The 15,894-nt window shown below is 36.3% G+C and overlaps 1 protein-coding gene across 3 annotated transcripts in view; it reads right to left on the bottom strand.

The window, feature by feature from the left end:
• The window catches only part of DEUP1 (deuterosome assembly protein 1), a 45,293-nt gene that overhangs the window by 16,565 nt on the left and 12,834 nt on the right, over positions 1-15,894 (bottom strand). For all 3 annotated transcript variants that reach the window (XM_071733692.1, XM_071733682.1, XM_071733699.1), the window contains 6 exons: positions 14,248-14,382; positions 11,175-11,288; positions 8,544-8,753; positions 3,213-3,358; positions 2,483-2,588; positions 750-947 (listed from right to left, as the gene is read on the bottom strand). In XM_071733692.1, the coding sequence (XP_071589793.1) occupies positions 750-947; positions 2,483-2,588; positions 3,213-3,358; positions 8,544-8,753; positions 11,175-11,288; positions 14,248-14,382 (909 nt within the window). The remainder of the gene's footprint in view (positions 1-749; positions 948-2,482; positions 2,589-3,212; positions 3,359-8,543; positions 8,754-11,174; positions 11,289-14,247; positions 14,383-15,894) is intronic.

Here is a 15,894-nt window from a genome sequence, read left to right as displayed (position 1 = left end):
ACTAAGAGGGGCAGATTTTGCAGGCCACTGAAACTGGATAAAATCTTAGTTATAAAGCATAGAAGTGGCATCCACTCTTTCAGTGATACAATAGGGAATATGGCCTGGTAAAGAATGTCATACAGTAGCACACATCTCTTCATTTTCCCAAACACTAACTTTCCTGTGGTCAAAAGTAAGTTATTACAATAATAAGAAATTTCAATATGCAGTGAACCTCTCAGAAACTGGAGAGACAAGAAAAACTGTAAATATGAATGTTCTTTTGGTTTACAAAACCAAGTAGTGAAGATAATATATCTAAAACTGAAATTTGCCATTAAAAACATGGTATCTTACAGTTTTCATGTTTAAAATTATAGGAATTTTCTAAGCAGAAACACTCATTCTTCAAAAGCTTTAAAAACCCCTGAAAAATGAGGAAGCATTCTAGATAATCCAATAAACTATTCTAAGGATAAATAACATATAATAACAAAAAAATGGAAGTTTTCAAGATCCTTCACATTTCATAATGGGAAGTACAATTGATGATCAAAATGAATTGCAATTTAGATGTGCAGTTGACATTTAGTGGTGCTTTCTTGTTCCAGTATCAATTTGGCTGCTCCAGTTACACTTCACAGATATTACAGCACTGTTGATGAAAACTACAGCAAGAAATGTAATGTCTTTTTTCACAGATAATATATGTCATTATCAATAATGTGGAGTAAAATGATCTAGGCTGGTTTTGCCTGCTTGCATACCTGTTGTTTTCCTAACAATTTGTCTTTTATCTCTAACTCCATTTTTAACTGTCTTTCCAGAAGAGTGGCTTTCTCCATGATAGTTGCTATAGTAATATCCTTCTGGTGAAGCTCTTCTGTCAGGTCAGAGATTTGTGTCTTCATTCTTTCCTGCTCAGAGTGATGGGACTGCTCCTCTTGATAAAGGTGGTTTCTTATCTGTAGAAAATATGTTTCAAAAAGAAAAAATGCTGTGCAGTAAATATGATTGTATGATAGCATCACTTACTACCTACTAGTGACTTTTCTTGCTGTTGCTTCCAAGATACCAGTTCTTCTAACAAAATCAGACACTTTTGAGATTTCATAATAAAATGCCTTCATGAGTCAGTGCACATGGCTTTTTTACATCTTTTTTCAACCCTTCTCTTGTGTTTTAGAAGTGAAAAGAATACAAGGCATTTAAATTAGAATTTTAAAAGCACGTAACAAAAATTATGCTAATTTTAAGATTTAGAATTTGTGGCAAAAATATCCAAGGAAATATCCTTTCGATAAACCCAAGTATGATTTATTTATATTGCTCCTAAGTTAATTTAGCTTTAAAATAATTTTAATGCAGCCTAAATTAACTTGGGAGCAATATAAATAAGTCAATATAGAGACTCTTTAATGGGAAACTATGTTAGAAATAAAGAGAAAGTATGGTAAATGCTTTATGAAAATCTTTTCTGCCGTTACAAACAAAATTTAAGGTCAATGTTTCTGCACTATCTCTTGTGTAGAGTTCTTCCCAGAATCAACACAAACACTGTTTTCATAATCTTTTTACTATAACTAACACTGTAGTACTGATAGATTTTTGTGTTATGTAAGAAACAAAAATCCAAAAGCCAGCATAAAAACCTTTGAATCCATTTTAATAATTCCTCACAACACTGTACACAATCACTAGCAGATGGCATTTCATTTTTATTTATGCAGACTACACAAAAATACTAGAACTGTAAACAAATAGATGTAGATGTGAAAAATCTAAGAGCTGGATCATGACTACCATGCCAAAATTGCTACATCCAAGTCAGCTGCATCCAATTAGTGATACTCCTGCTTACACTGCTGCTCAGGAAAACCACAACATGCCTGTAAGAGGAGTTCTGTGCATCCTGTACTCCCAAAGTGATAGGGTCTGCCAAGCCACAGGCCATTCCACAGTGCCACCCCAGAACTGCTTGCACACGTTGCACATTCTGAAGTATGCAATGCAGTATGGTGCACAGTTCAGACAAAAGAGCAATGCCCCACACTGTGCAGCAGGTGACTGATTGAGCTCAGCCCTGTGGGGGTGCCTGCCCTCATGATCTGTGAGCACGTTACATCTGAGACCACCTACGAACTCCTTGCCTCCTATAGCCTATGAATTACTCATATCCTTGGAGGGGTTACTACTTGCAAGGCATTACCTGAATCACAGGGATGCTTAGGCATGGTGCCTTCCATCATTTCAGTGCAGCAGGCAGCCCTGCTGTCAGTGCACAGGACGGGAGTGTCAGCTGTACACCTGTACATCTCTCCCCAGACATACAACCACACATGAAAACTTTTTTGTATATGGAATCTCCATACTCTCCCCAAACCACAATTTAACCTTAACCCTGATCTCTTCTGCATATGCACATACTCCAGGTCAGTATTCTGCTCTTTTTTAAACCCTGTATTGCAGTTAAGACCTGGAAATACTTGATATGAAATACCTTGTTGAGCTCTTCTTGTTGGCGTTCTTGGCTTTGTGACAATAATAATAACTCAGAGGTTTTATTTTCTAGTTTTTCACTCAGTTGTTTACAAGATGACTGATGCCTTTAAATAAGAAATAAACAAAACATGAAACAAGCAGAACGTTCAGTAACCTTGATTTTATAGCATACTCTACTCAGTACAAAACTGTGGAAGACCTGCTCTCTGATGTAAAAACCCAAACAAACCACCAGAAGTTGGATTTGATCTTATTTAAAGCAGATTTAATCTTGAAAGATTTCTTGAGATTAAGGGCAGTGCAAGTGGATTCAGAAAGATTTCTGAAATGTCTTGCAGATTAGTATTTCATATAATCTCAAATAGCCATGGTAGGTTAGATAAACTGTAAAAAGAACATTTTACTCAAAGGAGAATCTGAACCACACTGCTTCCAAAGTCTCCTGATACTGACAAAATGAAAGGCACTGTAAACATATAAAGAGTAATAAATAAAATGCATTGATTTGTAGAGATCTAGGCAGCCTTCAAGCTTTTCAACAGATCCTGCATATATTGCCTGCAATCTTGTTATATATAATTGCTAATGAAAATGTTTATTCTAAAATTGTTTACAGTATGACGTTTGAATCCAGAGTGTTTTTAAACAGACTTAATTTAAATCAAAATGTAAGAAAAGTTATTAGCTCAGAAGTATTTGTTAATTTAAATAGTCATCAACAAACATACTTTATTTGAACTTCCTGTGTATCTTTATACTCTCTGATTTTCAGTAATTCTGTATGCAACTGCTGGCATTCCACTTGTATCCTTCTCCAGAGAGCATGCCGTGACTGCAGCTCATTTCTCATTTCTGAAAAGCTTGCCTCCATCTTCTAAAGAAACAAGCAAATACATAAGTAGTTAAATAAAATGAGACAATAGTAGCTCATTCTTAAATGCTGCATTTTAAAATACAATTTTCAATAACTGTATAATTTGCTTGGAAGGACAAACAGGCATTTGTTTTGAGTTTAATTTCTGAAAATGGCATTGCTTTCCTGTCAGTTTCTTTTTCCAGAAATGTCATCTAAAAAAAAAATCACATGCTGAATATTTAGCTCTTGCAATGCTCCAATGCATTTGCCTGTGAAACTATCACTGCAAACATCATCCAGAAGTTTTTTGTTTTACTAAATATATAGAATATCATAGAATGTCTAGGGCTTGAAGGGACCTTAAGGATCATCTAGTTCCAACCCTCCTGAATGGGCAGGGACACCTCCCACTAGATCAGGTTGTTCAAACACATCATCTGCCTATTCCAGCAGGCTCTGAAGCCTAAAATATGCTTCATATCCTGGAACTACTGTCAGAACTTGTGTTTTTTGTTTTCCTATTCATATTTCCCAATTTATAAGCATGAAAAGCAAAAGGTGATAGAAAGGCAGGAGTAGGTGCATGTCTGCATTAAACATGGTCCAGATACATCTAGACTTAAGTACTTAGATAAAGTGTGTGCTCAGTCAATGAGGTCTATCTGCACGGAGCTAACTGCTTATCTTAATGAACATTACAACATTTTAAACACTCACAACAAGATTTTTCTTAGGGGCTCCACAAATCTTGACTCTATGTTACCTTTAATTTCTGATGAGCACTGTGGAGACACACCTTATACTTGGCATTATACAACCTGAATTCCTAAAAAATCAGAATTCCCCAAAAAAGACATTGAAAGCCTACTAGAGGTAAGAACTTGGAAATATAACCCACAAATAACAAAAGTATAATTAAACCCAGTTTTCTTCCCATAATAATATACTGAGAATACTTATTTTCTCTCACCCAAGATCCAAAAGCATGTTCCAAATTGAAAACCCAAGGACTTTCCAAGGATGTTGCCTTTAAAACCATTACACTAATAACAACAGTATTTTTCATATTTTCTTAATCTTATTTTAATATACTTCCCATGTTTAAAAGTAAAAATAAAGCCTTTATATTTTCAAAAGAGAACTGTAATCCAGAAATGACACGTAAGCAAGGAACTTCAAAGGTTTATTTCCCTTACAGCCACATATTAGAATTACTTTCTTTCCCAGAAGCCTGGGGTTTCTTCTGGCTGAAAGGGCTGCTGAAGACAGATACGAAGCACTTTTCTGTTCTTTATAGGGACTGCATATACAGATGCATTCATCTAAACCCTTGTTATATTAAAGCTGAGAGAGCTTTTTTAAACCCTGGAATGCAAGCTGGAACATATTGAAATGAAATAAGCCTTAATGAATTGTTAAAATTGTCTGCAAGAATTGCTTATGACCATCTTCACAATTTTGACATTCAAGAAACTGCCACAACTATTTTATAATGTATGAATTTGTGAGAGGTTCACAAACCAGAGGTGCCTCTGATTTCATTCTGGGGTGGGCAAGGGAAATCAATGCTGCTGCACAATTTTATGGTGGAAGTCATCATCAGTGGCAAACTGCAGTCATCATACTAATTTACATAAATTGTATTTTCTTCTTTGAATCACAGCAATAGCAGGAACAACAGCAGCAGCAGCAGCCACAATAATTGAAACAGAACTATAGGTCAAGAGTTTCACACAGGCCTTCAAAAAATAATTTAGATATGTACCACTTACTATTTTAGAAAATATCTATTGAATCTAGCTAAAACACCAAAATGAAAATAAAGTTTAAACCAGAAAACTTTAGGGTTTTTAGAAAATATCTAACTAAATGTAATTATTTAAGAATCTGTTTCCAGTTAAAAAATTTACCAAATCCTCTCTTTTCTTCTGTGAAATGTTTTGCTTCAACTAACCTGCCATGTTTGATACCAAAAGGAAGTCTCAAAAACGTCCTGATCAGCTCATGTTCTAAATCTCCTCAAAGCTGTTCAACCCTCTTAATACAATTATATGTTCTATTTATATGTAAATTAGTGTCCAGCAACTAACTTATTGCAGACTTCCCAAGAACCAAGCCTCTTGTGTGATGTTTTCAGGCTGCCTCTCATGTATAACTAATGAAATTTGCCAGACTTTTCTGATTTGTCCTCCATACATTTCACTTTACAGCTGTTGCCTTTCTAATTAACAGTATGAGAGGCAGATGTGACACAATCATATGAGTATGAGGCACAACACCAGGCTTGCTGCCACTGCCCTTCCCCCTGACAAGATTCCCGTAAACTCCTCCCTCCTTTACCAGCATCAGCTCCAGCTAATCCCACCCACCATGCAAACCTACTCTACTCCTTCTGTCTGACACATCTTTCTTTCTCATAATAACATTTCTAAAAAAATATTTTCACTGAAGTAAATATTTTCACCACACACTGACCTTACACCAGTGTTTGCCTTCTGCAATTATTTCCAAATGCAACTTTTCTGACTAACATGGAAGTATTTTACACCACCAGTACAGTAATTCTGCAACTTTCTGCTCTTCAGCTGACAGCATTATGTACTACCTTCAGTTCTACTTAAAATGTCTCCAGTGCTATTTACAGCACCTGTATTCTACTAAGAAGATTCCCAAAGTCCTCTTGATTGAGATTTTCTTAAAGGCTACAGCACATCTACCCTCTGACTCATGCAGCCTCCATCCACCTTCCTCAATTGCCATAGACTAGACTAGATCAGGATGTAGTTCATCTGGGGAGGGGAACAGTGAACATTTGGTCCAACTGCCTGACCAATTCAGGGCTGACAAAAAGTTAAAGCATGTTGTTAAGGGCATTGTCAAAATGCCTCTGAAACACTGGCAGGCACCTCTCTAGGAAGCCAGTTCCAGTGTTTGACCTTCCCTCTTGGTAAAGAAATTCTCCCCAATACCCAGTCCAAACCTCCCACAGAGCAGCTTTGAAGCATTTCCATGCTTCCACTTCTTGGGTACCAAGGGGAAGAGGACAGCCTCCCTCTCCACTTAGTGATTAGTGATTAGTGATTAGTGCCACTGTACATTCTGGTCCCACAGCTTTGGATGGCAGTATTTTAAACAGGCCCCAGATCAGACGTTTTATCTTGCACACAAATACAGGCAAATGACTCAGTGAACTAGCAAGCAAATGAAATGTATAAACTACATGTGCTAAACCTGGCTGTTCTGACAACTACTGAAATTAATCTTCACCACATACATGTTAATTCCCATAAAGTATATTGAAGTTGTAAGTCTGCAATGTGGTCTATAAACAGAACTAGAATAGCTTTTTCCAGAAAAGTAAAAGTCACTGTAGGCCACTTCATATATCACTAAACCTTGAAGTGCTTAAATAAATAAGCAGAAACATAATTTATACACAATACCAGAAACAAATAGCAACAAGAATCTCATTCCTGATCTGTTTCAAGTATAGCTAATAACAAGGGCTGTAAAGATCTTGTATTAGATCAGGCTTGGAGAAGAATGGCTGGAAAGCTGCCTGGCAGAAAGGACCTTGGTGTATTGACTGACAGTCAGCTGAATATGAGCCAGCAATGTGCCCAGGAAGGCCAATGACATTCTGGCTTGTGTCAGAAATTGTGTGACCAGCAGGACCAGGGGAGTGATCCTGCCCCTGGACTTGGCAATGGTGTGCCCACATCTCGAGTACTGTGTTCAGTTTTGGGCACCTCAATACAAAGAGGACATTGAGGTGTTGGAGCAAGTCCAAAGAAGGGCAACAAAGCTGGTGAAGGGTTTGGAAAACATCCCTTATGAGGAGGGACTGAGGGTGTTGGGGCTGTATAGTCCAGGGAAACAGAGGCTGAGGGGAGACCTTTATCACTCTTTACAAATACCTGAAAGGGGGGTGTAGTAGAGTGGGGTTGCTCACTTCTCACTGGTGACACATGATAGGACAAGGGGAAATGCCTTCAAGTTGCATCAGGGTATATTTAGGTTGGATACCAGGAGAAACTTTACAGAAAGGGTTGTAGCTGGTTGAGTCTCCATCCCTGAATGTGTTTAAAAATCATCTGGATGTGCTGCTTGGGGACATGGTTTAGTGGTGGGTCATCAGGAGTAGGGTAACAGGGTTAGGATGAGGTTGGACTTGATGATCTTGAAAGTCTTTTCCAGCCTGAGTGATTCTGTGATTCCACTCTATGATTATCTCAATCTTGTCAGAACTCATATATCACAAGCAAAAGAAAAGGCCCAAATGTCTGTCTTCAGAGAGCAGTGCTATTTTGAAACATAGAGATAAGATAAAAACTGATGGTTCTTCACAGGGCTGGCAACTTAAAAATTCATTTACCACAAAATCTTCTCTCAATGATAAACATACATTTTTTAATATATTTATTTACTATCTATATGGCACAGTGCACAACCAGGTGTAAATCAGATATAGAGACTTCATAAAATAACAGAACCGTAGAATGGTTTGGGTTGGAAGGCATCTTAAAACCCCCTGCATGGGAAGGGACACCTTCCACTAGAAAAGGTTGTTCAAAGCCCCATCCAACCTGGCCTTGAACACTTCCAAGTTATAAGGAGTCCACAGGTTCCCTGGGCAACATTATGCCAGTGTCTCATGACCCTCACAGGGAAGAATTTCTTCCTAATGTCTCAAATCTCCCCTCTTCCAGTTTGAAACCCCTCATCCTATCACTCCATGCCCTTGTAAAAGTCCCTCCCCACCTCTCCTCTGGGCCCATTTCAGGGACTGGAAGGCCACTGTAAGGTCTCTCTGTAGCCTTCTCTTCTCCAGGCTGGACAACCCCAACTCTCTCTCCCTGTCTTCATAGGAGAGGTGCTCCTGAACTCTGATCATCTTCCTGGCTCTCCTGCTTCTGTAGAAATCATTTATTTACAAGGGGCAAGTGAACTGGGCTAGGTTCCTGTAGATGCTATGGATAAAGAAAAGATATAAAACTCCAACAAATATAAAAAATAACTGTTTTCAATAAATGTTACTCAAAAAATTGTGCTGTACACAGCTCCTTCTGTGTGTTCCTTCAAAGAATATACATAGTGTACAGATCTTCTATACAGGCATCTATGTATAACTTTTCAAAGTACACTCTTCAGTAATTAATGCTCCAACATTAATTCCAGTTATCGTAAGAAAAGCTAATATTACCTGGCACTGGTTTTGGTACATTTCCAGATCCTCCCGGAGTTTCAGATTTTCCTCTTCTAATTTATTTTTGTTTATTGCTATTTCATTCACGGTTGTCTTTAGCTTTTCAATAATGAATTCATTTTCATTTTCAGGCTGGCCATAGGTAATTACTTTCTCTTGGTTTTCTTTCTTGTTGTGGATTTGGACTTGATAATTCTGGGCCTGTTTCTACAAAACAAGAAAATCTTTTAAATGAACTTCATTTTTATATGAACTTCATAATATAACTTCTGTAACTTTTTATATGAACTTCATAATTATATGGAAGTTGTTAGGACCAAAACATTACTACTAAAATAATATACCTGTTTCCATTTTCATCATCAGTATTTGCTTAGAAAAGATGGCACAGTTAGAACAGTTTGAATTACTTCTCTAAATGATACTTTGTTTTTTTCAGTCTCAAGTTCTTTGCCCTCAGTAAGAAAAAGTTTCAGAAACTTTCAAGGGCACAGAATTTTCTCAAGGATTTTTTTTCTCTAGTGCTTCTTTAGCACTTAATGCTAATTAACCCCAAGTGTGAAGAAGGTGATAATGATGACCTACTCAAAGCAGTTATCTATAAACATAATTTGAGAGAAATGTTCTTCTTTGATTCACTGATCTCAGTAGGAGTTGTGTGTGTGTGCCTCAGGATAGATATTAACCTTTGACTAGAGGGATAGCATTACATAGTTCATGTATAAACAGACCAGTTACTGCAGCAACTGTTCTTCTTTGGTACCATTATCTTTAAGCCTGGAGAAGAATCACTTACATCTTCTGCAGAGTCCCACACTTGGTCATTTTCTTGTACTAATTAAAATCCTAGCACCAAAACTTCATAAAATTGTTATATCCTCTATTTGTAAATTCACAGGCATCATGAATAAGCACAATTGCTATAGTAACTGAGTTTGCTCTTTAAAAATATCCGCATGGATACCTCTTCTGGGAGAGTAACAAGCAGCAGTAATCTTTCAGAAGACTGAAAATTAGCTGAAAAATGACAACAGAATGTAACCTGGAAACCATATATCATGTGCAGATGTCAAGTTGAGTATGAATATGCATATTAAAAATAAATAGGTTTCCAAATAACATATTTCATTGATAATGACTGCAAAAAGGTATGCTTTAAACAGCTTGTTGATCTCATTGACTAAGTTCTCATAGTGACTAAGTTCTCTGAACACCTAAGCAGAACTGACCACTGGCTTCATATCAAAATGAAAAGGCAAAGAAATTTGCAGGTGAATTTATTTTCTAGGCCCCTATGACATTTGTTAGGGAATCTGACCCACAAAAATGTCAAAGCATCCTGCGAAAAATACAGTGCAAGGCTCCATCTGGAAGTCAAAGACATCACAAAAGAGGAATTTGAGACAAGACACAGGACCAGAAATGCTTTTGAAACTTCTAAGGGATAACAGTATATCAGATTTCTGTTTAATAGATAAGTTTGTGCTACATTTCAGTTGTGAAGAACATTGTCTTCAAAGAAAGCTCACTGGTGGCAGCAATGTAGCCCTCAAGAGAAAATTATGGATGATCACCCTGGCTGCTCTACTTTGACTTCAACAGACATCACCCAGTAGCTTTGTCTGGTCAAAGCCTTGGATTTTAAAGACATTTGTATGGAAGTTCAAGAGTTGCAAGATAATGCTTTGCCTGAAACAAAACTTAATTGTCACCATTGGAAATGCTGGGTATGGGAAAGGAGTCTCATCAGAACTGTTAAGAAAGTGTTTCACTAGATTACAATCCAATAATTTTAGTAACAGCAGAAGAGTGGATTATCAGTCAGCAAACTAATTGGCTTTCCCTTCATTTTTGAGCTGTGTTGTGACCCAGTTAAATATTTATTAGAGTATGATAAAGACACCACTGAATCAATTTTTGTTCTGGATTGGAAAGAATTTTAAAAAAATAAAAGTATGCTAGATCTATATGCCATATATAAAAAAGTAATAAGAAAATTGTCACAAAAAAAGGAATCACAAAGTCAACCAATCTGAACGGTAACTTAAAAGCTGAAACGTATCATAAAAAAGGGGTAAGTGATCCAACAAACACCTCCAGGTGTGGTTCTGGAGCAGCATATAGAAATTAATTTTTCTGCATAGATAATATTAATGTCTATTTATGATCTTAAAAAAAATGAGGGCTATCTTAGGTTTGAGGGAACTTTATATTTGGCAACATTACCACATAGTAATGGCATGTGCTGCTTAATTGGTAAGATGATTACTTGGTAATCCTCACAGTTAATTGCATGTTAGTAAACAGCACAGGAGATAAAAGTATCTCCACAGTATACTAAAAAAAAGAAAAGGGAAGATGCACTGTTTTTTGCAGTTTCTTTCATCACGATACTTGGTCAGTTTCTCATTTCCAAGAGAAAAATTAATTAGAATAACTCTATGTATTAATAGATCTTTCAGTATGGGTCTTCCTTGCATAAGCAATGTATTCCCTACCAATGTATCCATGTACTGTCAGATTCACTATAAGCTTAGTGGTGTTCAGATTTTTTACATTTAATTAAAACAACTCTAATGAGCTAACAGCTCATTTAATTCTCATTTTTTCTCTAACACAGGAATTTACCTGAAATAAATTACATTTCTCAGACAATAATTTTTGTTGAGCATCTAAATAAATGAGATAACTTTGGCAGATTGTCCTCTTCTTGTCCCACTCTCCTGATTTTGCATTAAATTCCTGAAAGACAGCAAAAGAAGGCTAGTAAATATAGGGAAAATAATTTTTTTATTTAATCTAAGTAATTTCATAATTTGTGTAGTCCAAAAAAAAAAAAAAAAGTTTTTAAATTAATACATAATCTTTCCATAATTTTAGAAAGAAAAATGAACAGTGATATAAAGCAGCCATACAGCCATCTCCATCAAAAAAACCCCCATAAAAACTCCATTCTAAAAAGCTACTAGTCTCAAAAAAAAAAAAAAAAAAAGGGTGATAAACACAATAATTAAATAAAAATGACAAAATATTTAAAATCCGTTCCACTGCTTTAGATCTTAGAGTTATCATTATATCTACCCATTTTATTGGAGGGCACTTCCTGTGACTTTAAAGCTGTATCCATGTCAAGTAGAGTGACCATCAGAAAATGAAGCCATTAATATTGAGACAAATATTTTGAGAGATCAGTGATTGCTTTTTTCTTTTTCTATTTTTTTTTTTTTACTGTGAATAAATTTGATTTCTTGCACTCTTTACAACTGCTGCTTCTGGTTCTGAGTTCACCTAATTTAAACAAAAACTTATTTATCAAATTCTATTATGCCAGATTAATCAAATATTGGTTTTGTGTTTGCACTTACATTCCTATTTTCAGTGTATTTGAATTTGCTCTTAAATCACACCACTTCTACACATTCACAATTAAAGGCAGCATTCTACAAGCTAAGCAGGAAAACTCCAGTTACTAGAGCTGTTGCTCCTTTAGTTTGAAGAAAGAGCAAAGTAACAGCATACTGTTTTATACAGTGAAAAATGTATAAGCTGTTATAATAACTTTCTTTCTCATGATGGAAATGTTGGTAGCAAAAATATAGTTGATATTTTATAATTATCCTAACGTGGTGTATTACCCAAAGCCAAAAAAATTAGATTTTATGTACTATTGAAACAAAATCAAGTGTTTCCCAGCATAGATTAGTACAAATCTTCTCTTATAGCTTTCCTAATATCTACTTTGGCATTTTAAACCAATAAACATCTTCCCATTCTACAAAATGTGATACAAATGGAATTTCAGGCTACTTGATGAGGACTGTAGGATCAAGGCTTTACTAAAGCACTGCTGAGCTTAGTAGATTTTCAACACACTAATTATTTCCTGAATACTAGAAGTTGCTGAATCAATTCCAAGCACTCATTTTTCATACTGCATTATTAATCAAATTATAGCATTGTGTTACATTATTTTCACATTTTAATCTTGAATAAGGTCATTCTCAAATTAGCTGGATCAGACAGTTTCACAGTAGTGATATATTTAGACAATGATAGATGTCTAACCCATTTATTATTCCTGTAGCAGCAGATGTCAGCAGCTAAGCTGGAGCCCAAAGCACAGTAGCTTTTCTGATGGTAAGGACTCCTCCATGTAGAAAAGACACAACATTACATAGAGCTAAGATCTGTCTAGGATACGTCCTGTTATGTAGCAACAGTCACACAGAAGTTAGTCCTATATCTTACAAAATAACATAGAAAATAGGGAAATCAAAGTAAAAATCTTAAAGCCCTTCTTAATTGCAGCTTAAGCATGAATGTACTTAAAATCTATTAGACAAGATGATTTTTTACTGCAAAATTCTCAAAGTGTCTAAATAGTCCATGTCATAAATCTACAGCATAAGCCCATAACTCTTCACAATGGTTTGCAACTAGGAAACTAGCTCACACTTTCAGCTGGCATTCATCTGCTTTCTTTCCCTACAGGATCCAGTTTAATAAATTCTCAAAACACACACTACTTTATTATGCATTTTACAAAGAATGGCCAAAGACAACGTAACATTTTTGGTGATAATAATTTGGTGATCCACATCAGACTAAGTGGTGAGACTGTTCTCCCCATGAAAGGAAGAGTCAGTTTAATGAGCTTCTCTCCAGACAGAATCTGAATCAGAATCTTCGCATGTTTTTAATACTTATCAAATAAATGTTAATTTTCAATAGACTGGAATTCTTCCTTTTGAAGTTGTTTCACTTTGCACAGGATACCAGCAAATCTACTAGATAAATAAAAACAGGGAGCAAAAAGTGGTACAGCTAGAAATTACATTGCTCGTTTATAAGAAATTAAACTGGGTATCAGTTTCTCCACCAGTGAATGTAGACAGAGGAGTATTTTGGGAGAAGCCACCCCTTGGAGGCACACACTCCATGTGCCAATTTGCTGTGCTGGCCAACTTTCCTCTTGGCCCAATAAATGTTTGACTGTTCCACAGATTACAAGGTAACTTCCAAATCTGAGAAGTCAAGGCTGGGAATTATGATCAGAAATCAGTATCATCCTGTATCCAAGAATAAATTATCCAAAATCTATTCCATGTCCAGAAAGGTAGTGAAATTACTGAATCCTATCCTCAGCATCACATGGGATCTAATCCCCACTCAGTATGCTGGATTTTGAGAAAAGTATTTTTAACTGCCTAATCCTTCCTCGGGTGTTATCTAAGGAAATAGGTGCTGAGCTCAAGGTTGTGGATTGCCTCAGGCACAGGGTGCTGACAAGATGTGTATAGCAAAGTTTTCCAATCCTAAGTCCTTTTCTGTATAGGCCTATAGAGTCAAAATTGTCTATAAAACTTGAATCAATGGTGGGAACTATGTAACAGTTTCTTGCATATGTAAAATGTTGTATGCCTCAACAGATTATGTTATCCAGCACATATGCATTAATCAGGGAAAAAGTGAATTTGTTAGAGTTATAGTTATGGAGAAAATTGTCTATATTCATTCATAAAAATAGTAAAATCACTAATAAAACTTGGAGCAAAGAATATTAAACTATGCACCTTTTCTTGCCAGAGCAAGAAAATTATATTTTTTGTACAGTTATAAGGAATTTATTGTTTACAACTGTAAACCACAAATTAGCTGTAGAAGCATTAAAATTAGAATATAATAACCAAAGTATTCTTACCTCCAGTTGCTTGTATAAACTGCTCAGTGTAGAAGGTGTCTCTAGGCTTTCCTCACATTTTTCTCTGCTTTCAACCTTTTGTTGTTTTAACTGATGTGACTGCAGCTTTTGATAACTATGTGTCAAATCTGAAAACTAAAAATGAAAGCAGAGTTGAACATGCAGAATCAATCAAAGATTACCACATGGCCTAAGTTTTCTTTAAACTAGAATAGCCAACTGCAGCTTCAGCATTCTAAATCTTTAATCAGCGTAACAGCGAATCAATTAATAAGGTTAATTTCCTAGAGAAGAAGTGGTCTATGCTGCCATACAAGTGTTAACTAACTGTGGAAGTCTGCTCATTTGACAGCTACTTAATTCTGCTGAAGTTCTTTATAGTGGGCTACCCATTGTGTAGTTTCCTCAACAATGTTTATATGAACTGTTCTCTACTTGTTTACTGCCATCTTGTGTTGACATTTTTAAAAGGGTTCTTCATAACCATAACGAATGATTATTATTTTATTATTTATAATTATTATTATCTTAAACTTGCGTGTTTCTTTTTTATCATGAACATTGTTTAAATGTTGTGTGATGGCTGCATTCTTCTGGAGCCATTTTAGAATCACAGAATCATAGAATTTTCAGGTTGGAAACGACCTTTAAGATCATCTTATTCCATGGGCAGGAACACCTTCCACTAGACCAGGTTGCTCAAAGCCCCATCCAGCCTGACCTTGAACACTTCCAGGGAGTGGGCACTCACAGCTTCTCTGGGCAATCTGTACCAAGTGTCTCATCATCCTCTCAGTGAAGAATTTCTTCCTATTATTTAACCTAAATCTACCATCTCCCAGTTTAAACTCTTCCCCTCTTGTCCTGTCACTGCATGCCCATGTAAACACTCCCTCTCCAGTTTTCCTGTAGGTCCCCTTCAGGGACTGGAAGGCTGCTCTAAGGTCTCCCTGGAGCCATCTCATTCCCAGGCTGAGCAACCCTAATTCTCTTAATAGAAGTGCTCCAGCCCTCTGAGCATCCCCAGGGCCTTCCTCTGGACTTGCTCCAACAGCTCCATGTTCTTGTGTTGGGGTCTCCAGAACACAACACAGTACTCCAGGTCAATATCTCTTGATGTTACCATGCAAGTGTGGCTTAGGAGTCAGAGAGTCCAAGGCAGAGAAGATACCAGTAAAGTGCCAGCCTCTTCAGAAAGTACCAGTCCATTCAGAAGAATGGGCAGTTTGATCAACAGCTTCCTGTACTACACGAGCAAAGGGGCCAGTGGCTTTTAACAGGTTTGATAAGGAGAAATGGCACTGCTTATTAGAGATACGTATGTTTTTTTTTTAAAAAAAAAAAAAAAAAAAAAAAAAAAGGAAAAAAAGGAAAACTAAGGATGTTAACAAATGTTAACAAAGGAAACACTAAAATAATGAATGATGGTCTTGAGGGAAGAAGAGTGGAAGAACTTTGCAAAGAATGCTGGCTAAAAAGGAAGTTTCCAACTCTGTATGCTGATCATGCTTCATGTTTTTATTCCTTCAAGCTCAGGTATATAGGATGGTTCATATTCTCTGTAATAATTGTGGCTTTACCTATAAAATTCTGACTCTAGCATGAAGTTCCTTGCTTAACCAAAGTCCATAAAATCTCATATTTTTG

Source organism: Heliangelus exortis, chromosome 1 (assembly GCF_036169615.1).
Source record: "Heliangelus exortis chromosome 1, bHelExo1.hap1, whole genome shotgun sequence".
Classification (NCBI taxonomy): domain Eukaryota; kingdom Metazoa; phylum Chordata; class Aves; order Apodiformes; family Trochilidae; genus Heliangelus; species Heliangelus exortis.
The sequence above is the reverse complement of the archived record's forward strand: the minus strand, read 5'-3'. Positions and strand labels throughout refer to the sequence as shown.